General features: G+C 37.2%; 1 protein-coding gene across 1 annotated transcript in view; it reads left to right on the top strand.

The window, feature by feature from the left end:
• The window catches only part of NECAB1 (N-terminal EF-hand calcium binding protein 1), a 233,566-nt gene that overhangs the window by 27,825 nt on the left and 183,511 nt on the right, over positions 1-22,230 (top strand). The window contains exon 3 of the mRNA XM_047782941.1: positions 1,134-1,242. Coding sequence (XP_047638897.1) covers positions 1,134-1,242 — 109 coding nt within the window. The remainder of the gene's footprint in view (positions 1-1,133; positions 1,243-22,230) is intronic.

Here is a 22,230-nt window from a genome sequence, read left to right as displayed (position 1 = left end):
TTTTAACTGTTCTCTAAATGGTCAGTGGGCCATCTTTTGAAGGCAAAAATGCTTGAACTTTGAAGATCCAGTCCTATTAAATAATACCTTCTATTTTAAGATAAAGTCAACTTTGTTCAATATAGTACTGTTGGTAGGAACACCCTATAGAGACGTTGTGAACCTGGCAAGTTTTTCCTTCGTTCTCTGTTGCCTCCTTATAAATAGAGAAGATCATTCCACCACTTAACAGCATTTGGCAACTTACCTGATGTGCTGAGAAAGCAGCTCATTACGTAGCTTTTCCTTCATGGCCATCTATTTCCCTATATTCTCTGCTGCTGTGTCTTGTTCAAATCTTTTATTTTCATCTGTTATTAATGTGTTTCTTCCATCTCTGCTTATTTAGATTTTACTTATTTTTCAATGTCAGGCAAAAAAATTACTAAAATTCCTCTTGCCCCCAAATGAAAGCCTCTTTTATTACTCAAACTCCCTTATATTCCAGAGTATATATCTCTTATTACACTTACTATGTTTTACTTATGCCTGCACATCTGATTTCTTTTATTAGACTCCCTGATATCTTTCTCTTTGGTATCCAACAGTAAGTAAAATGTGTTCAGCTTAAATAATGTTCATTTGCTTAAGGAATAGAAGAATGAACACATTTTGTTGGACCATAATAAAATTCTGATACACTTATAAGTGTATATTGATTGAATAATCTCAGAATTTCTATTACAATCTCTTTATTCTGCAACCTTCCAGGTCCTGTATATGAAGGCAAAACATCTGTAAATAGCTGACTCTGTCTTGAGCTTTTATTTAGTTATATGGATATCCTTTTTGTGTGGCCAGTTAAATTGCTTCTTAGTTGTTAAATGTTCATCATATGAATAACAGAACCAAAAAATACCCTAAATCATGTAGACATATTTTATTGGGGTATAAACATCTGTAGTCTATGTACTGTAAAGATATATTAAATTGCTTTTATTTTAAACACAAATTGTTCTTATTTTTTGAATACATGTGTGCATGTACAAATAAACCTGTATAAGCATTTGGGCAAAGTTTTTAAAGTTATAAGATAAAATAGTGTACAAAATTAAAATGATTTGCTTCTCTTCTGTTTGCTGTTACCATTTTAGATGATGGAAAATTGTCCTTTGAAGAATTCAAAGCATATTTTGCAGATGGTGTTCTGAGTGGAGAAGAATTACATGAGCTCTTCCATACCATTGATACACATAATACCAAGTAAGGAACTTTTAAAAATCACTTGCTTCTCTAAACAAAGTAAAGAGGGAATGAACAAGTATGTACGAAAGGGGGAGAGAGGGAGGAAAGCTTCAGAGGGCACATTTTATAGTACTCACCTATGTTTGATTCTAAGATAGTCTCTCTTTAATAATTGAAATGCTGTGAAAAACTGAATATTGAATTAGAAAAAATGATCTTCTGTAAAGTAATTGTAGAGTTGGTAGAATGTAAAACAAGCATAGGTTACAAATAATTCTAATTGTATTATTAATAAGGAGGTAGAATTTTACCTCATTTCTTAGATTTTATCTCAATTTGCTTCATTTAAAAATTGTCCTGGAGTTCCCATCATGGCTCAGTGAAAACAAATCTGACTAATATTCATGAGGATGCAAGTTTGATCCCTGGCCTTGGTCAGTGGGTTAAGGATCCAGTGTTGCCCTTGAGCTGTGGTATAGTTTGCAGTTGTGGCTCAGATCACATGTTGCTGTAGCTGTGGTGAAGGTCGGTGTCTACAGCTCTGATTCAACCCCTAGCCTGGAAACGTCCATATGCTGTGAGTATGGCCCTAAAAAAAAGACAAAAATAAAAATAAATAAATAAATAAATTATCCTAAGGCCATTTTTATGTTAGCGTAGCAAAATAGGAAAATGCAGCAATTACCTGGACAACTCATTATGCTGAACTCCAAATCTGTGTTACCTGAGAGATGCAGTTAATTCAAGACACAGAATTTTCTCTAAACAATCAATGTATACAGTCATCTATTTATTTTCTCTCCTTTGCATTAGTATAACATTTATAAAATTTCTATTTATATTCACATTATATTTAAAAACATAAAATAATGATGTATTTAGGATATAGAACAACAGAAATGTGCTGCTTGATTTGGTTAATTGAAACAAATCATATTATTTGTGACAGTCACAATTACAGAATTCTAATACTGAAACATACCATGTGAACTATGCCTCCTTGACCCATCTGTATGTCTACTACTTAATAATCACTATCTCCCTTTTTTGTGTGTGTGTGTTTTTGCCATTTCTTGGGCCACTCCCACGGCATATGGAGGTCCCCAGGCTAGGGGTCGAATCGGAGCTGTAGCCGCTGGCCTACAACAGAGCCATAGTAGCCTGCGATCCGAGCTGTGTCTGCGACCTACACTACAGCTCACAGCAATGCCAGATCCTTAACCCACTGAGCAAGGCCGGGGATCGAACCCACAACCTTATGGTTCCTAGTTGGATTTGTTAACCACTGAGCCACAACGGGAACTCCAAAGTGTTTAGATGGTTGCAGGCAGTGAGCCAGCTTACCAATAAAATGCTCTTGGGCTACATCTATGCACTGATATTTTCTTGCATCAGACTAATAAGAAAAATTAAAAGATTGAATTCACTTTACTCAAGCAGCTGAATATTTAAAAATGACACTTTGTAATTGTCTTGACTTCTCTTGGGTTTCCAAATTCCCTATGAAATGGTCTAAGGTTTCTGTTGTCAGAAATGGTTTTAGAAGATAACTATATAAGAAGTTCCATTCTGTGCAATAAATCTAGGAATATCAAATCCCTAGTAGGAACTAGCAGTAGACAGAACCAGCTTATAGTTTAGAGGAGCAATAGGCCCACTAACTGATCACTTCAAAATAATATCATAAATGTTATGATTGATATACACACAGGATACTTTGAGATGTCCAGTTGAGTAGGCTGAGAGAATGTTCTTAGGATTAGATAGCAGGATCTGAGTCTTCATGGGAGAGTAGAAATTGATTATGTAAAGAAATAGATGCCGTAATATTTCAATCTGAGTGGAAAGCATAAGGAAAGACCTGAAAGTCCTAGTAAGGTGTAGAGTAATTGGTTGAGTGTGGAACAAAAGATAAGCATGTTTCTATGAATGATACTTGGGATATGTTTTGTAGCAAAGAAGGCAGAAAATGTAAGTTTTGGTAAACAAGAAAAAAAAATGTTGAAAATTTTTACTTAAGCATTAAGTGGAAGTATAAACACTAATTTTCTGAAGTATGTCATATCCACCTTACTAGGACTTTCATGATTTAACAGATTTTTGTCGAGCCTTACTTTACTATCTTCTTTCTGGGTCGAATATGCCTAATCTTGCTTTTCCTTAAAAAAAAAATGTTGATCTCTATCATTTTAATTACTTGGCCTATTCTATCTCTTCCAGCTCTAGTAAAGCTTTTTTAAACTCACTTTTTTTTCTCAGATTTTATAAAAGTTACTCTTTAGAAAAGAATATTTAAACCCCTAAAATTTAAGCTTTAAAAAATAATAAAAACTAAATATACAGCTTTGGTAGTTTACAAATGGACATTACCATACCAGATAGAGAGAAGAAATAGAAGGAAGATCATTAGGTCAAGAGGAAGCTTCCATGGTTCATCAAAAGTGCTTTCATTTGGAGTTCCCCTCATGGCTCAGTGGTAACAAACTCGACTAGTATCCATTAGGATGAAGGTTCAATCCCTGGCTTCACACAGTGGGTTAAGGATCCAGTGTTGCTGTGAGCTGTAGTGTAGGTTGCAGACATAGCCTGGACTCCACGTTGCTGTGGCTGTGGTATAGGCTGAGAGCTACAGCTCGGATTTTACCCCAGCCTAGGAACATGTATATGCCACAGGTGTGACCTTAAAAAGTCAAAAACAACAATAACAAAACAGTGCTTTCATTTGAAAGTGTATCCAATATTGCAGAGATCTTTACCTGAGCTCACCTCCTCCCATGGGCATAGAAAAATTACAGCTACCAATGAGAATGACCTGAATAATAATAGAAAATATTTTCCACAGCTAAGGATATAATGAATGAACCACAGTGAGACAGGTGGGAGGGGCAGAGATGCAGTATAGTCCAGACCCACATGCCTTGGAGGGTTTCCTACAAATGGGAGGATAATTACCATTACAGAGGTTTTCCTCAAGGAATGAGGGATTCAAACTCCACATTGTATTTCCCAGCCTAGGGATATTGAAACAGGAATACAAGCCCCCAGAATGTATGGCTTTGAGGGCCAGTGGAGTTTGTATACTGGAGAACAGAAGGGCTATTGGAAATAGACACACCAAACCTCACATGCTCTGTGACCCAGCACAGAGGAAGTAATATGAAAGGAACCAGGGTCAGATGCAATTTCTGATCTTGGATAGCCTCCAAGAGAGCCCTGAGGCAATTAAGACACTCTCTAGGTGACATAGATGCTTGTAGCAGCCATTTTGAGTAGCTTATTCTACCATGAGGACCCAGGTGATGGCAAGCACCATTTTAGAGTTCTCCCTGTAGGCTGTTAGCACTGGGGTCTTACCTGCCAACAACTGGTTAGCACCAGTCCTCGGACCCCTCAGCCTTAGCAACCAGTTCCATTAGCCCCAGCCCCACCCACCAGTGGGACAACACCAGATCCACGATTCCTCAGCCCAGGACCTTGCCCTCCCAATCAGTGGGCTTGTACCAACCCTAGGAACTCCAAAGACCTTCAGCCATTCAAGCAAGGACCTTTCCCTACCTACCAGTAGGCTGACAGCTTCTGCACAAGAAAGGGCGTGGCAGCAAACTGGGCAGGGGGCCAGCCATGACTACCAGCATGTGCACAGTAGTTGGGCCCACCAAAACTGAAAGACCGATGCAGCCCACATCAGGCATGCTCTAGAGCATATAGCTCTAGTGATCAGAGGGGAGTGTGCTGATGGGTCCATAGGACATTGTCTACAGAGAGTTATTTCTCCAAAATTGGAAATTTTAATCAACTGACCTACCTATACATAGAAATAAACATTCTCTAACCATAGAGAATTATACAAGAGGAAGATACAGAGGAATATGTTCCAAAGAAAGGAACAGGATAAATCCCCAGAATAAGAACTGAGGTGAGGGTAAGCAATCTGCCTGATAAAAGTTCAAAGTAATAATGATAAAGATGCTCAATGAACTCAGAAGAAGAATGGATGAAGACCATGAGAATAACAAACAGAAAATATAGAAGAAATGATATAGAGGAACAGATGAGCAAATTGAAAGAGAGTAGTGAAAATCACCCAAGATGAACAAAAAAGAAAAGAGAATATAAAAAAAAAATGAAGATGGTGTAAGAGACTTCAGGGACAGCATCAAGCATACTGACATTTGTTATAAGGGTCTTAGAAAAAGAGGAAGGAAAGGGGTAGAGAACTTACTTGAAAATGCAAAGGCTGAAAATTTCCCTAGCAAGGGAAAGGAAACATATCCAGGTTCAGGAAGAACACAGAGTCACAATCAAGATCGAGCCAAAGAAGTCCACACCAAGCTGCACTATAATTAAAATGTCAGAAATTAAAGATAGAGATCTTAAAAGTAGTAAGGGAAATCAATTATATACCTCAGTTACATACTCCTAAAAGACAACTAACTGAACTTTCAACAGAATCATCGCAGGTCGGAAAGGAGTGGAACAATATATATTAAAGTGACAGAGGGGGAAAAAACCTACAGTGAAAAATAATCTACCTAATAAGGCTAACATAATATATGTATTATGGATAGATGGATAGAGAGTTAGGAAGAAAGATGGATACATGACTACATATAAAATTCACAGTAACCACAAACAAAATCTATAATAGAAACACACACAAAAGAGAGAATGGAATCCAAAAATAACACTAAACATGATTGTCAAATTACATGGGAAGAGTGCAAAAGAAAAAGGAAGGAACAATTAAAAAAATTACAAAAATGAACTGAAAACAATTAACAAAATAGCAATAGGTATATACCTAGCAATAACTACTTTAAATGTAAATGGACAAAATGGCCCAGTCAAATGACATGGAGAGGCAGAATAGATATAAAAACCAGACCTATATCTATGCTGCTTACAAGAGACTCAGTTCAGACCAAAAAAAAAAAAAAAAAAAAAAAAAAAAAGCTAAAATGAGGGAATGGAAAAGATATTCCATGCAAAAGTAAATGAAAAGAAAGTAGAGTAGGAGTTCCCGTTGTGGCGCAGTGTTTAATGAATCCAACTAGGAACCATGAGGTTGTGGGTTCGATCCCTGCCCTTGCTCAGTGGGTTAAGGATCCAGCGTTGCTGTGAGCTATGGTGTGGGTTACAGACGTGGCTTGGATGCCACATTGCTGTGGCTGTGGCATAGGCTGGTGGCTACAGCTCCAATTGGACCCCTAGCCTGGGAACCTCCATATGCCACAAGAGTGGCTCAAGAAAAGGCAAAAAGACAAAAAAAAAGTAGACTAATAATACTTAGACCAAATAGACTTTAAAACAAAGACTGCAACAAAAGACAAAGGACATTACATAATGATAAAGGGATTAATCTAACAAGGAGATGCACCTAAACATATACAGAAAATTTTAACAAATGTAGGGGGAGAAATTAACAGTAACACAATAAAATTAGGGAATTATAAACCCTGCTTGAATAAAGAAACCCTTGCTTTAAGTGATACATTAGACCAGATGGACTTCAAAGATATAAAAAGAACATACCATCCAAAAGCAGCAGAACGCATATTATTCAAATGCACATAGAATAATCTCCAGGATGGAGCACATTCTAGGCCACAGAACAAGCCTCGATAAATTTAAGAAGACCAAAATCATATCAGCATCTTTTCTGATCACAAGGGTATGAGACTAGAAATAAATCAACTACAAGAAAAAACTTCCACCTCCCCCAAAATCAAACATTGGAACAATACGCTACTAAATAACCATAGTGTCACTGAGGAAATCAAACAAATGAAAATGGAAACACAACAATCCAAAATCTATGGGATGTAGCAAAAGCAGTTCTAAGAGGGAAGTTTATAGAGATACAAGCCTACCTCAGGAAATAAGAAGAATCCCAGATGGATAGTCTTAACCTTACACCTAAAGGAACTAGAATAAGAAGCACAACAAAATCTAATGTTAATGCTAATGTAAGAAAAGTGGTAGCAGTGATCAGAGAAGAAATAAATGAAATTGAGACCATAAAACAAATGAAGAATGACTAATGAAACTAAAAGCTTATTCTTTTGAAGAGATAAACTTGATAAAACTTAGCCAGACTCATCAGGGAAAAAAAAGAGAGAGGGCCTAAATCAATAAAATCAGAAATGAAAGAGAAGTTATAGCTCACATCACAGAAATACAAAGGATCATAGGAGATTGCTAGAAAAATTATATACCAATAAAATGGACAGCCTAAAAGAAATGAAAAAATCTTAGATATATAAATCTCCCAATATTGAATCGGGGGAAAATAGAATATAGCAACAGGCCAAAAATGAGTAATTAAATTTGATCTGTAATAATTAATAAAAAAAAACTCCCAAGAAAGTCCAAGATCACACAGCTTCACAGGTGAATTCTTTCATTTGGAAGAGGTAATGTCTATCCTTCTTGTACTATTCCCCAAAAAATTGAGGAGGAAGGATTGTTTCTGAACTCATTCTACAAGGCCAGCATCTCCCATATATCAAAACTGGACAAAAAACTTTCAGAAAAAGAAAATTACAGGCCATTATCAGTGGTGAACTTAGGTGAAAAAATCCTCAACAAATTTTAGCACATTGGATTCAATAATACATTAAAAGATCAAATACCATAATCAAGTGGAATTTATCCCATATTTATTCCCAGGATGCAAGGATGGTTCAATATCTCCAAATCAATTAATATGATACATCACATTAACAAATGGGAGAATGAAAATCACATGATCATATCACTAGATGCAGAAAAAGTTTTGACAAAATTCAACACAATTTATAATAAAAACTCTCTACACAGTGGTTATAGAGGGAATATACCTCAACATAATAAAGGCTGTAAATAATGAACCCACAGCTCACATTATATTCAACAGTGAAAGTTTTCCCACTGAGATCAGGAACAAGAAATCCTGATTTCCCACTAAAACAGAAACAATACCATTCATATTTACATAGTACTGGATGTCCTAGCCACAGCAATTAGACAAGAAAAGGAAATAAGTTAAATTATCATTGTTTGCAGATGACATGATACTATACATAGAAAATCCTGATTATGCCTCCAAAAAAAAAACCTACTAGAATTCTCAATGAATTAGGTAAAGTCATAGGTTAAAGAATTAATATGCAGAAATCAATTGCATTTATATACACTAAGAAAAAAACTGTCACAAAGAGAAATTAAGAAAACAGTCCCATTTACAGTTGCATCAATAATAATAAAATACCTTAGGTATAAATTTAACCAAAGAGAAATTAAGAAAACAGTCCCATTTACAGTTGCATCAATAATAATAAAATACCTTAGGTATAAATTTAACCAAGAAAACTATAAGACATTGATGCAAGAAATTGAATACGATGTATACAAAGGGAAATATATACTGTGCTAAGGAAATGGAAGAATTAATATTGTAAAAATGTCCGTAACACCCAAAGCAATCTACAATTTCAATGTAATCCCTATTAAAATATCAACGGTATTTTTTCCAGAACTAACATAAATAATTCTAAAATTTACCTGGAAACAAAAAAGACCCAGAATAATCTAAATAATTTTGAGAAAGAACAATATTTGGTGTATCCCACTCCCTCACTTCAAACTCTACTACAAAGCTATAGTAATAAAAATAGTTTAGTACTGACACAAAAATAGACATATAGATCAATGGCTAAGAATTGAGAATATATAAGCACGAGTTTATTTCTGGGCTGTTGAATTTGAGATTAATCTACAATAAAGGACATAAGAACATACAATGGGGAAAAGACAGCCTCTTTAATAAATGGTATTGAGAGAACTGGACAGCTCTTGCAAAAATATACTCAAAATGGAACAAAAACTTATATGTGAGGCCTTAAACTATAAAACTTCTAGAAGAAAACATAGGTGGTATGCTATTTGACATCAGTCTTAGCAATATTTTCTTGGATCTGTCTCCTCAGGCCAGGGAAACAAAGGTGATCTTAAACAAAAGATTGCATCAAACAAAAAAGCTTTTACACAGTGAAAACAAAAACTGTCATCAAATTGAAAGTGTAGTCCACTGAATGAGAGAAGATATTTGCAAGTTATGTATCTGAAAAGGAGTTAGTATCCTAATATACAAAGAATTCATGCAACTCAACAGCAGAACAAAAAAACAAACAAGAAACAATTAAAAAAGATGGGCAGAGCACCTTAATAGACATTTTTACAAAGGGGAAATAAAAGTGACCATAAGACACAAGGAAATATGCTCAAAGTCACTAATCATCAGGGAAATGCAAATTAAACCACAATAAGATATCACCACACAACTGTTAGATGGCTACTATCAAAAATAATCCCAATAGCAAGTGTTGATAGGATGTGGAGTAAACGAAACCTTCTTGCACTGTTTGTGGGAATGCAAATTCATACAGTAACTATGAAAAACATAGTATGGAGGTATTATCAAAAAATTAATAATAGAATTACCATACAATGTAACAGTATAACTTCTGTGTATTCTTCTGAGGAAAACAAAACCCACTAAATTGTAAAGATACATTCACTCCTGTGTTAACGGCAGCATTAATTACAATAGCCAAGATATGTAAGCAACCTAAGTGTCCATCAATAGATGAATGGATAAAGAAGATGTACACACACACACACACACACACACACACACACACACACACACACACAAATAGAATACTTCAGTCATAAAATAATTTTGCCATTTGCAACAGCATGGATGGACTTGGAGGGTATAATGACAAATGGAATGTCAGAGAAAGACAAATACTATATGATATCACACGTGGAACATAAAAAATAAAGCAAACCTGTGAATATAACAAAAAAGAAACAGACTCAGAGATATAGAGAACAAATTAGTGGCTACCAGTGGGGAGAGGGAAAGAGAGAGGGTCAAGACAAGAGTAGGGAATTAAGAGGCACAAACTACTATATATAACATAAATGAGCTACAAGGACATATTGTAGACCACAGGGGACATAGCCAATATTTTATTTTTTTATTTTTTATTTTTTGTCTTTTTAGACTGTGTCTGCTGCATAGAGAGGTTCCCAGGCTAGAGGTCTAATTGGAGCTGTAGCAACCAGCCTATGCCACAGTTGCAGCAACTCAAGATATGAGCTGCTTCTGCGAACTACACCACAGCTCATGGCAATGCTGGATCCTCAACCCACTGAGCGAGGCCAGGGATCGAACCTGAGTCCTCATGGGTACTAGTCAGGCTTGTTAACTGCTGAGCCATGACAGCATCTCCAGATATAGCCAATATTTTATTTTAAAAAAGGTATAAATGGAGTATAAGCTTTAAAAATTATGAATTGCCATGTTGTACAATTGAAACTTACATAATATTGCACATCAACTATACCTCGATTTAAAAAAAAAAAAAAAAAAAAAAAACAGAAACAGGAGTCCCTACTGTGGCGCAGTGGGTTAAAGGATCTGGTGTTGCTACAGCTGTGGCGTAGGTTGCAGCTGGAGCTTGGATTCAATCCCTAGCCTGGGAACTTCCACATGCCATGGGTGCAGCCATAAAATAAAACAAAAGAAAATAAAACAAAATAAAACAAAAGAAAGCTGAAACAGGGAGTTCCCGTCGTGGCGCAGTGGTTAACGAATCCAACTAGGAACCATGAGGTTGCGGGTTCGGTCCCTGCCCTTGCTCAGTGGGTTAACGATCTGGCGTTGCCGTGAGCTGTGGTGTAGGTTGCAGACGCGGCTCGGATCCCGCGTTGCTGTGGCTCTGGCGTAGGCCGGTGGCTACAGCTCCGATTCAACCCCTAGCCTGGGAACCTCCATATGCCGCGGGAGCGGCCCAAGAAATAGCAACAACAACAACAACAACAAAAAGACAAAAGACAAAAAAAAAAAAAAGAAAAAGAAAGCTGAAACAGACTCTTATATCCAGAGAATAAACAGGTAGCTGACAGAGGGAGAGGGGTAGGGGTGTGCGTGAAATAGGTTAGAGAGAGTAAGAGGTACAAACTTCCAGTTACAAAATAAATGTCATGGGGATGAATTGTACTGTATAAGGAATATAGTCAATAATATTGTGATATCTTTGTATGATAATAAATGGTAGCTAGATTTACTGTGACGATCATTTTATAATGCATAGCAGTATTGAATCACTACATTGTACACCTGCAACTGACCTAGTTTTGCAGCTCAGTTATTCTTAAACAAAAGAAGTCCTTTCACTCATCATTAAGCCATTTTTCAGTTAGCTTGTCTACATTTTTTAGTCAGAGGAACAAATGAAGAAATTAACATAATTCTTTGTGGAACAGATCCATAGCACAGGCAAGGGGGAAAGATCCCCTAGAGACAAAAGTGATTCTTTTAGCATACTGCAATTTGGAGTTCCAGATTGTCAGGATAGACCAAATGGTAGACCAGATGGAAGTTTTGATGTTAGATCAGGCAGTGAACACAGGAAAGTTTCCCAGGGCCTGCATATGGGAGCCTATGATAGAAATGGGCAACTGATGTTTCACATCAAGTGTTCCTTATTCCATACTAAAATAAGTTTTTGGATGCTAAAATCTTGGATTTCAATCCAGTACTTTTTAAATCAGTGAAGCATTGCAAAGCAAAAAAAAAAAAAAATCATTGCCTGCTGTAAAATCATAGTCCATTTTGAGCTAGATTTGAAAGTTTAAAAATCTCTTTCTTAACCTAAAATGAAATTTTTATCTCTAAACTTTCACTTATTCTAATTTATTCTATTCCTTAGAGCCATGCAAAATATGAATACTTTATGACAAGTTTTTCTAATTTTTGAAGACAGTTTTTATGCACCAATGCTGAGATAAAGTCCCATAGTATTTGGAGAATAATGATATCAAAGGGTTTGTTTCAGATGGCAGAATTTTTTTCCTTCTGAAACAGAAAACTTTGTTCATTGTACATTTGTGCATAACAGTTAAATTTTAAAGTTCGATGAGTTGGTTGATGAAACCACTTTTTCCCTTGAGTTATCATTATACTGCTTAAGTAGACACATTTTAGCATCCTTAGGTAAAGATGGCAGGGTCAGTACCCAAGGAATAAGCAGTATGTTAGTTTGAAGACCAAAGCCTTCACTGCATGTAGTGACTAGAAAGTTCGTTGCAATTCCAATAGTGGGCAAGAGAGATCTCCTTATAGTCTATACTATCTTCAACTAGTACTGAAAATTTAGAAAGCGGCACTAAGACCTCAGTACCTGGAAGATAGGGCAGATCACAATCCCAAGTGCTAGGCTAAGTATGGCATGACTTAGAGGTGCCAGTCAAGAAGTTAGAAAATAGAAAAAGATTGTCTAGTTATATGTCATGAGAAAACAGTGAAAATCAAAGTCCAGAGTATAACAGGCTAAAGTAGACTGGACAGACTGGGTGTGCCAGGGTTGAGTTTTAGCGATATAGATTGGGCAAAGGAGCACTGAAGGAAGAGTGCTCCCAGTATTCAGACAAAGCTCCAACTGGCCATGAGCAAACTAATAGAGAATACAGAGCCCAGATGGAGCATTTTATGATCAAGACTTAGCTGTAAGAACTAAGGGCTGACATCAGTCCAGGCATTGAGTTGCCTCTTTGGCATAAGCAGACAAAGGCTGATAGGTGTATGCTCTTTTCCAGAGAGAGGAACAAATTAGATGACACCTGTGGTTAACATCCTTTGCTAACATTCTGAGTCAGAGGAGCCAAGGATACTTAGGAGTGAGAGAATAACATACTTCTTATAGACAGTCCTCAACTTCTTCAAAGCCTCACTTAGCAGAAGTCACAGCAGGGCAAAAGATAATGTACTAGGCAGGACTTTACTAGTTGTGAGTAACAGAAACATAAATTAAGCTGACTTAAAGAAATAATTATCTGCTTCATGTATCTGAAAAGTCCAGAGACAGGCTTCATGTGTTCTGGAGCAAAGGACTCAGTGGTGCTAGAAATCATCCCTCACCTCTTCTCTGCGTTAGCTAGTCTCCTGCATAGACCTTCTTGTCTATGGGAGAGGTCAGGAAGGTTACTAGAGGCTCAAGATTCCTTTTGCCACCAGCTTGGAAAACTCTGAGAGATTTTATTTCACAGTAGTTCCAGCAAAATTTTGGTCTTGAATTATGTTAGTCTAGCTTGGATCTCATGCACATTTTTGAAAAATCACTTTTTAGGAAAAGACAATGTGAAAGGAAACCGGGATACAGTTACCAAAATAAGGGGCAATAAATGCTGGGCAGCAAAACTTGAGTCTCCTGCAGAACAAATAACTTTTCAGCCTTAAATACTTCCACTTACTATTCATAGTTTAGAGGAAGATGATCTGCTTCCCCAAGAGGTCGGGGCTTGGTGGAGTTTGTATTCCAGAGAGTTCCTACTAAGTGTAGAGTCAATCTAGAAAATTTGAAGCTATCTATACTGTAGATTGAAGCCAGAGAGAAATCTTTGTTTTAACAAGCATCCTTGTTCCACTGATCTTTCAGGGCCCCAGCCCTCGATACCCACTTCCTTTCTTGACCATCTGATTGTGTCTATTCTCAATGTTGCTGTTTACCCATACTTTCCTAGAATCAAGCCTGTGATTCTACTTCTTTTTCCTTGTGGTCCTACCAGGTCTCTGTATTTTCAGGGACTGCCAAAAAACGTAGGCAGACTTAATGAGTAACACTTGATCTTTTTTTTTTTTTTTGTCTTTTCTGGGGCCACACCCGCAGCATATGGAAGTTCCCAGGCTAGGGGTCTAATTGGAGCTGTAGCCGCCGGCCTGCACCAGAACCACAGCAACACCAGATCCGAGCCTCGTCTGTGACCTACACCACAGCTCATGGCAATGCTGGATCCTTACCCACTGAGCAAGGCCAGGGATCGAACCTGCAACCTCATGGTTTCTAGTCAGATTCGTTAACCACTGACCCATGATGGGAACTCCACGCTTGATCTTTATTCCCTTACTTTTTCTCCATAATCACCAACCTAAAGTAGATACTCTGGATAGTTCTCACTTTGTCCTTATTTTTTACAAGAATTTAAAATTAAATCAACTATACTTTTAAAAAAATCTAAAAAAAAAATTAAACCAGAATTCAAACAAAAAATAAATAAAATAAAATAAAGCTGGGATGTGAACCTAAAAAAAGAATTTAAAAATTAGAAATAATAGGAATTTCCCCTTGTGACTCAGTGGTAACAAGCCCAACTAGCATCCATGAGGATGAGGCACAGATCCCTGACCTCGCTCAGTGGGTTAAGGATCCAGCGTTGCCATGAGCTGTGGTGTAGCTCATAGAAGCAGTTCGGATCTGGCATTGCTGTGGCTGTGGTGTAGGCCGGCAGCTGTAGCTCCGTTTCCACCTCTAGCCTGGAAACTTCCATATGCCACAGGTGCAGCCCTAGAAAGCAAAAAAAAAAAAAAAAAAAAAAAAAAAAAAAATTGAAAGAACAGTGTATGTACCTAAGAGAAGTACTATTTAATTATATCCTATAGAGACGTACTTTTTGCCACATTTTTAAGAGACCAAAAATAGAAGTCTTACAGTCTTACCAGGACTCATTCTAATCTATAACTAGGTCTTCAGTTATTGATTCCATTTGGCCATTTGAACTCGCCTGTGGCCATCAATTTTCCTTACTATTCACCTATTTTTATATATAATTTGATTTTTTAAAAGTTTTTTTAATGGGTTCAAGCTTCTATTCTATTTTTTATTTAAATTTATTTATTTATTTTTTTTTATTTTTTATTTTTTTTGCTTTTTAGGGCTGCACCTGTGACATGTGTAAGTTCCCAGGCTAGGGGTCAAATTGGAGCTGCAGCTGCTGACCTGCACCACAGCCACAGCAATTTAGGATCAGAGTCGCATCTGTGACCTATACCACAGCTCACAGTAGTAACTGCCGGATCCCCAACCCACTGAGCAAGGCCAGGGATCCAGCCCACATCCTCATGGATACTAGTTGGATTCATTTCTGCTGCACCATGATGGGAACTCCTCCCTTATTTTTTTGAGACTGTGCCTTTCAGTCCAATAATTTCCAAAACCCATTTACTTTCTTTGAGTATCTCTAACTCATGAAAATATGGAGAGAATAAAACAGGCTGTTTCCTGAGAGTTACTTTTAAAATCCTTTTCTTTCTCATGAAGGCATTTTATCATCACCACTACCATTTCCTCCTAAATCAAGCCCCATTCCACAATTTGCAGAGGATCTGAGGATTATTCCTTAGAGGAAGAGTGAGGAATCAATAGTCTATTTTATAATTAAGATGATTAGCATGGTTTGAGGAATTTACAAAGAAAATTTTGAGGACTTTTTAAAAATTGATTGGAAATGGTTTCTCCTTAACTATAATTGCTGGGGGGCAAAATGGTTCTAATTTTCCGACAAAGATGGCAGATGAGCTAATTTCTTGTCAAGACAGTTCATATGTAATTTCTAAATGAAATGTTTAATTTTTAATTGAATAGGAAAATACGTTTCTTGAATATGCCAGGCACTTACTTAACATCATCTTATTTCATCTTCACCAAAAAAACATATAAAAATGTATTATTCACAGTCTACAACTCAGGGCTGGCTGGAAGCAAAACTCAAAACTCTGTCCATTGTCACACCACCTCAGTAAATTTTCAGATTTTTAGCTCTTTATTTTGTGTATCAGAAATCAAAAAGTTCCAAAGCCAGTTTGCTTTTGCTTTTTTTGTTTGTTTATTTTTTGCTTTTTAGGGTCGCACTTGCAGCATATGGAAGTTCCCAGGCTAGGAGTTGAATCAGAGCTGCAGCTGCTGGTTTATGTAACAACCAAAGCAAGGAAGGATCTGAGCTGCATCTGCAACCTACACCATAGCTCATGGCAACATCAGGTTCTTAACTCACTGGGCAAGGCCAGGAATGAAACCCACATCTTCATGGATGTACTAGCCAGGTCCATAACCCACTGAGCCACAATGAGTACTCCCCAAGGACAGTTTTTAAACTCACCTTCACATATTTTATTCTTGATGAAAATGTGCTTAATTGTCTCCAGTAATAGAATATATTTGGATGTACACTATAAAGGTAATTTCTTTAATTACTGCCTTTATCTCTCCTTTTTTGTGTACCTATTATGTAGGATTTTTACAGTGTGGGAGTTGCTATAATGTAGAAATGTTACTCTTTCTCTCTGTGGACATTATTTCCCTTCTTTGAACATTTTCCCTCCCTCCATCCTACCTTAGTGTCTGGAATTTTCTTCTGCTTTTAGACTTAGTCCCCTTACTACCCTCCATTCCATCACTTTGCTGCATTTGCTTCATTTTTTTCCATTGTTCTTCAGAGCAATCACAGAGTTTTACTGTTTCCTTTAGTCACTTTTTTTTTAGGGCCACTCCCAAGGCATATGAAATTTTCCAGGCTAGGGGTCAAAGCAGATCTGCAGCTGCTGGCCTACAGCAATACCAGATCCAAGCTGCATCTTCAACCTACACCACAGCTCGCAGCAATGTAGGATTCTTAACCCGCTGATCAGGACCAGGGATTGAACCCACATCTTCATGGATACTAGTTGGGTTCATTACCACTGAGCCACAAAGGGAACTACCTCCTATAGTCTTTTTTTTTTTTTTTTTTTTTTGGCTGCACCTGCATTATGCAGAAGTTCTTGAGCCAGGGAACAAACCCTGAGCAGGAACCTGAGCCACTGCAATTACAACAATACATCTTTAACTTGCTGAGCCAAAAGAGACCTCCAACTTTAGTCATTTTTATTAAAGGCCTTTGCTTTCAAACTTTTCAAGATATTTTATATTTTTAATATTATCTAGAGAATTATTCTCTGGTTCTCATCTCTTCCTCCTAGTAAAGAGCTTGAATTATTCTTCAGTCTTAATTGAACTCTCTCTTCCAGTCAGCTATGATGTAGTTGCTAGTGGTAAAGCAAAATCTATTACTGCTTAAAATAAATACTGTCTACTGAGCAATCGATATGAATTATTTATTCACATAAATGTAGTGTTCTTTCTTACTTTGCCAATATCCACCAAGTGGATTAAATCAAATTAGTAAAATGCTAATTCCAATCTTTTAAAAGTATATAACGTTCACTTGGACAGTCTTTTCTCTCTTTCTTGTCTTCCATGCCCACTGCATCAACCATTTTATCCTATAAATTCATCTGTTCTCTTTATTGTCACAACCACTGCCTAAGTACCTGCTTTCTCTCTTGTACAACTACATTATTCTCAAAAATGGTCAGTTTGATGGAACAATCACAATTGTTTTTCTCTATGACATCCCAAGATTTCAGAATTCTTGAAATACATATTTCAAATAACCTGAGAGTCATTGCTTACTTCTTGAAAGCTCTTGAAGAGCAATTTCTTTAGGAAAATATTTTCCACCACAATAAAAATTATATAAATAACATATGCTTCCTGTAAAAATAATTCAAATGATATAGAAATTACAAGGAAGAGAATAAAAACACCTGAAATTCCATCACCTTAAGATAACTACCAATAACATTTGGTTACCATTACTTCTCATATGTGCATTCTGTTTTAATCACAGAGAACTATTTCCTTTTGACTTTCTTCTTCTCTCCCACTGTCTACCCCTGTCCCATTCCCTGTAACAAATCTTCATCAGCACCTAAAGTGTGGTCTTCTGTATCTTTTCTCCATGCTTATATAATCATATATACATCTATATGTCTCATGAAAGCCTTCCCTGACCTTCATCATTAGGTTAAATTTCTCAATCTGCCTTCTCATTGTAATACATATCTCTTCTCTGCCAACTGTTGTTATCAGCTACAATTCTATATTTGTTTTATATTTATTTGATTAAGGCTCACCTTCATGAAGGCAGAGGTCATGACTGTTTTGCTTTGCACCCATTCCCAAGCCCCAGTATAATGTCTAGCACACATTATAAGCTCAATGAGAAGGGAGGGATTTCTTTTTCCCCATACCTCATACTATACATTTTTCTTGAATATCCCTGCCCCTCTCCTAAGCCTAGTAAAACTTTTCAGACATCAGGGTCCACTCAACTCCATAAAAAAGCAGTGCTGCAATGTAAAAAGAACTCAGGAACTGGTCAAGGTTAAATCCCTTCACTATCTAGCTGTGAGGACTGCAAGTAGTCATTGCTGTTCATTGAGCCCTAATTTCATTGGCTATAAAATGGAGCTAATATAAAACACCCATCTTTCAAAGTTTAGCAGTAACATAAATTAACACCTGCCAAAGGGCTAAAGGGTCAGACAAAACCTCATAGAAGTTATTTTTAAACTAAGTCATGAAATATTATTAAGAAGAGGTATGGATATGGGTGCAGATGCAGATGAGAGAAGTGTCTGGTCAAAGGCAGTAGCATACATGGAAGTCTTTAGGTGCAAGAGAGTGTGGCATGTTGGAGGACCTGTATACATTCTGCATGCCCATAGCATCAAATTCAAGAGGGCATTGGGGAAGAGGAACTAGAGAGGCAAAGGAAGATCCCAGTTGTGAAAGGCCTTGTGAACCAGTGGGGCACGTGGATTTCGTCTCTTAGGTCAGTGCAGAGCTGTTGCAGGGTCTTAAACATGGAAATGGCTGGATTAGCTTTCTGTTTTAGAAGATTGGGTCTACCCATAGTGAAGAGAATTGATGAGAGGTGACAAGTCCGGAGACAGACTTGGTTGATCAATTAGGAGGCTGTTGCAACTGTACTAGAAAAATGTTTATATGAACCATTTTAAGAATCTGTCCTCTAGTCTTTCTGAGTTGGCTTAAATGTTTTCAGTACAGAAAGATTTTGGATGATAGTTACCTTGACACTGCGGAGCAATAATCATGGTTAACTTTTATGGATAATTTACCATGTGCCAGATCCTGTCTTAAGCACTTTCCATTCATTCAATTACTTAACCTTTGCAACAAATCTGTAATTTAGTCCATTTTACATATGAGAAACTGAAATCCAGAGAAAGTGAGTAATTTCCCAAAAATCACACAGAGAATAAGTGGTAAGGCTAGGCAGTCTGGCACTTTATCACTACTCACCTCAGCCTCTATGCTGCCTTGATGTCTGGCAGAGTGATAATCTTTATTTAGTTTCTGAGAGCTCTGGCCAAATAAACTTTTCAATGTTTTACTATCTTTGAATATTGAATGAAGCTAATAATATTTTCTGGCAGTAAATTATAAAAATTCATGAAACAAATGTTAAGAAGCAGTTTAGTCTGCCAGCCAAGGAAGGTGCTATATAAATATGTGAAGTTTGTTTGACTTGGGTTAGTAGTACTTGTGCGTACAGAACCACATGAAGTACAGATTCATTGTTTGTCAGTGCTTCCTGGGTTTGGGACAAGAGAAAAATGCTGGTGGTGTGAAGCTAAACTTTCATTTAGTTTTCTGCACATGGCCACAACTCTTCTTGTGGAGACAACTGCTGATAGTTGTGGTGGGGACATTCTCAATAAATAGAAATCTAGTATTTCAAGGGATGTTACCACAGAACAAAATGGTAGTGATAAACCTCTCAATTTAGTGAGCAAATAGTTGAAATAGTGGATTGGAAAATGTGTGTAGAAATGACCTATCTTGGGTAAAGAGCCTTTGAAACAAATATTTTTCTTTCTAAAGAGCCTTAGTAATATGAACTCTAGATGACAGGAATTGCATTTTTCCTAATCATGGCTTCAAGATGCATGAGTAGCTTGGAAAATGAGTTTTCTTTGGGGAAAAAAAGAAGATATTAGCATAGTATAGAAATAGATGGAGGTCCAGAGGACCTTGACCTCAGTAATAACAGAAAACTGGAGGCCACTTAAGCCTCTGAATATTATCGAAAAGAGGGATTTAAAAACTGACATATAGGTTTCTGACTCTGGCTACATCTATCTCCTCTGAGTGTGTAGTTTTTCAGCAGTGAAAATGTCCTGGAGACTTATTTTCAAGGATAGTAAGGAAAGGGGGAAACTGAGAAGACTGAGTTTTGGTCTTGAGAGAGAACTTTCCTAATGGATAGTGGCATGGTGGCAGTTCTGAGAATTAACGGGAAACTATCTGAATAGCTCAGGCTTGAGAAGTGATTTGGGACACTTAACAGTCAGGAACCCATGCAATTCTCTATAAGGTAGAGACTGGGTAGTTCCACAATGTAGGTCACGGGGTGCTGCGTATAATGTCCACCTCTGACCTCACATATTAACTTTTGCCCTTGAGCTTGAAATTATATTCAAGTCTGTATGTCTAACAAATAGATGCTGTTACTTCTTTTTAAATTTTCCCATTGTCCTAACCCCTTCAAGATAAGTGCTGGGTATGAGGGAGGATTGGTTAGGCTGCAGCTCACATTGTAGAAGCTGTCTGCAGAAAAGTGTCAGCAGACTCTCAAGGGCCTGGCTGTGTGGGTGAGCTTCTTGGTTGTTGCTTGCTGTTTGTTTTATGTGGGCAGTTACAGCTTTTCTTCTAGAGCTCTTTGCTCTTCATACAAGTCCTAGGCTGTCTCGCCCTGCACTGTGCATGATTAGAGCTTCTGAATCACTTTCAGAGGCTTTTGCAGTATAGGGCCTTTTCTGTAAAGCCCCAGAATGCTGAGACAGTGGTACCATTTAGACAGCTAAAGGATTTCTTTGTTTCTTGCTTGATGGATCGCAGAACTTTACATTTGATTTTAATGGTATGGATTTTAAGTTTTACTAATGTTACTAAGGACTTTGAGGGCAGTATTAATGGTACATAATCGTTAAGTGCTAGAAAAGTTGCTTTGGAATTGTGGCAGATGAGGAAACATGTACAATTTACTTTACTGGTTTGTGCCTCTTCCAGAATCATTCCTTTGGTTGAATGGATGGATAATTACTGGTCTTCTTTGCCTTTTCATATCCAAGAGTAATAAAAGTAAACACTTCCCCTGTCGAAAAGAGGAAGAATCTTTCTATGTTTCCTCCTTCATTCTTTTTTAAAATTATTATTTCTGAAGGATTTATGGGATCCTGAGAGGAAAATCTTTAACATATTCTTAACATGTAGCGGAGAAATGAATTTAATGATTTTGCAGTGGCTCCCACTATCTATTGTTAGTGGAAACTATTACATACTCACCAATAAGAACAGTGAAACATTACTAGGTAACAAGATTCTAAAGATAATTTCAACACTGAACCCTGGGAATTGCTTTATTTCAATTAAATAGGTGTTTATCAGTACTGCTTATGGGCTAGAAACTAAGCAAGTGCCAAATCTAGCATAATTTTTGGACAGAAGTTCTTCCTTCTAAGCTGGATGTTTCCTTTTACATATTTTTTTTCTTTTTACAGCTGCACCTACAGCATATGGAAGTTCCCAAGCTCGGGGTAGAATTGGAGCTACAGTTGAGGCCTGTGCTGCAGTTGCAGCAATGCCATATCCTTGACCTACTGAGTAAGGCCAAGGATTGAACTTGCATCCTCACAGAGACAACATCGGGTTCTTAACCCACAACCACAACAGGAACTCCTCCTTTTACATTTTTATATCACAGACAAAGCATGTCAAGAAAAAAGAAAACAAAAACTTGCTTCTGCTGGGAACTAGAAACTATGTTCAAAGAAGATCAATATGACTGACTAACCCTAAACTGGAATATGTCTCTGGAACCCATCCCTCCCTCTTTTCTCTATTCTGTACTACCTCCTTACTCATTGGTATAGCAGCCATGAAAACCAGGCAGGTAGCAAATGAGAAATGTAACTTTTATTTTTCTATGACTTAATTTCTTTTTTTGAACATCCATTTTGCCAGGTGATGGAAATTTAATCTCACTCAATTTAGGGTCACTCTCTTCCATTTCTGGGGTTGTGCATAAGTCTGGGGCCACCTAGTGCAAAATCATGAGAGAGGAGGGGCATCTCTCCCTCTCTGAGTTCAGCTTTCCATGATGCATTGGTAGTGGTATCTTACTTTTCACCTGATTTTTGGTCATTAGTTCAGGCCAGTCCCTTGCATTCTCCCTTTTTCTTAACTCCCAACCTTTTTCATGTCTACCAGTTCC

The sequence above is a fragment of the Phacochoerus africanus genome, chromosome 6 (genome assembly GCF_016906955.1).
Source record: "Phacochoerus africanus isolate WHEZ1 chromosome 6, ROS_Pafr_v1, whole genome shotgun sequence".
Taxonomy (NCBI): domain Eukaryota; kingdom Metazoa; phylum Chordata; class Mammalia; order Artiodactyla; family Suidae; genus Phacochoerus; species Phacochoerus africanus.
This window is presented reverse-complemented; position numbering and strand designations above follow the sequence as displayed.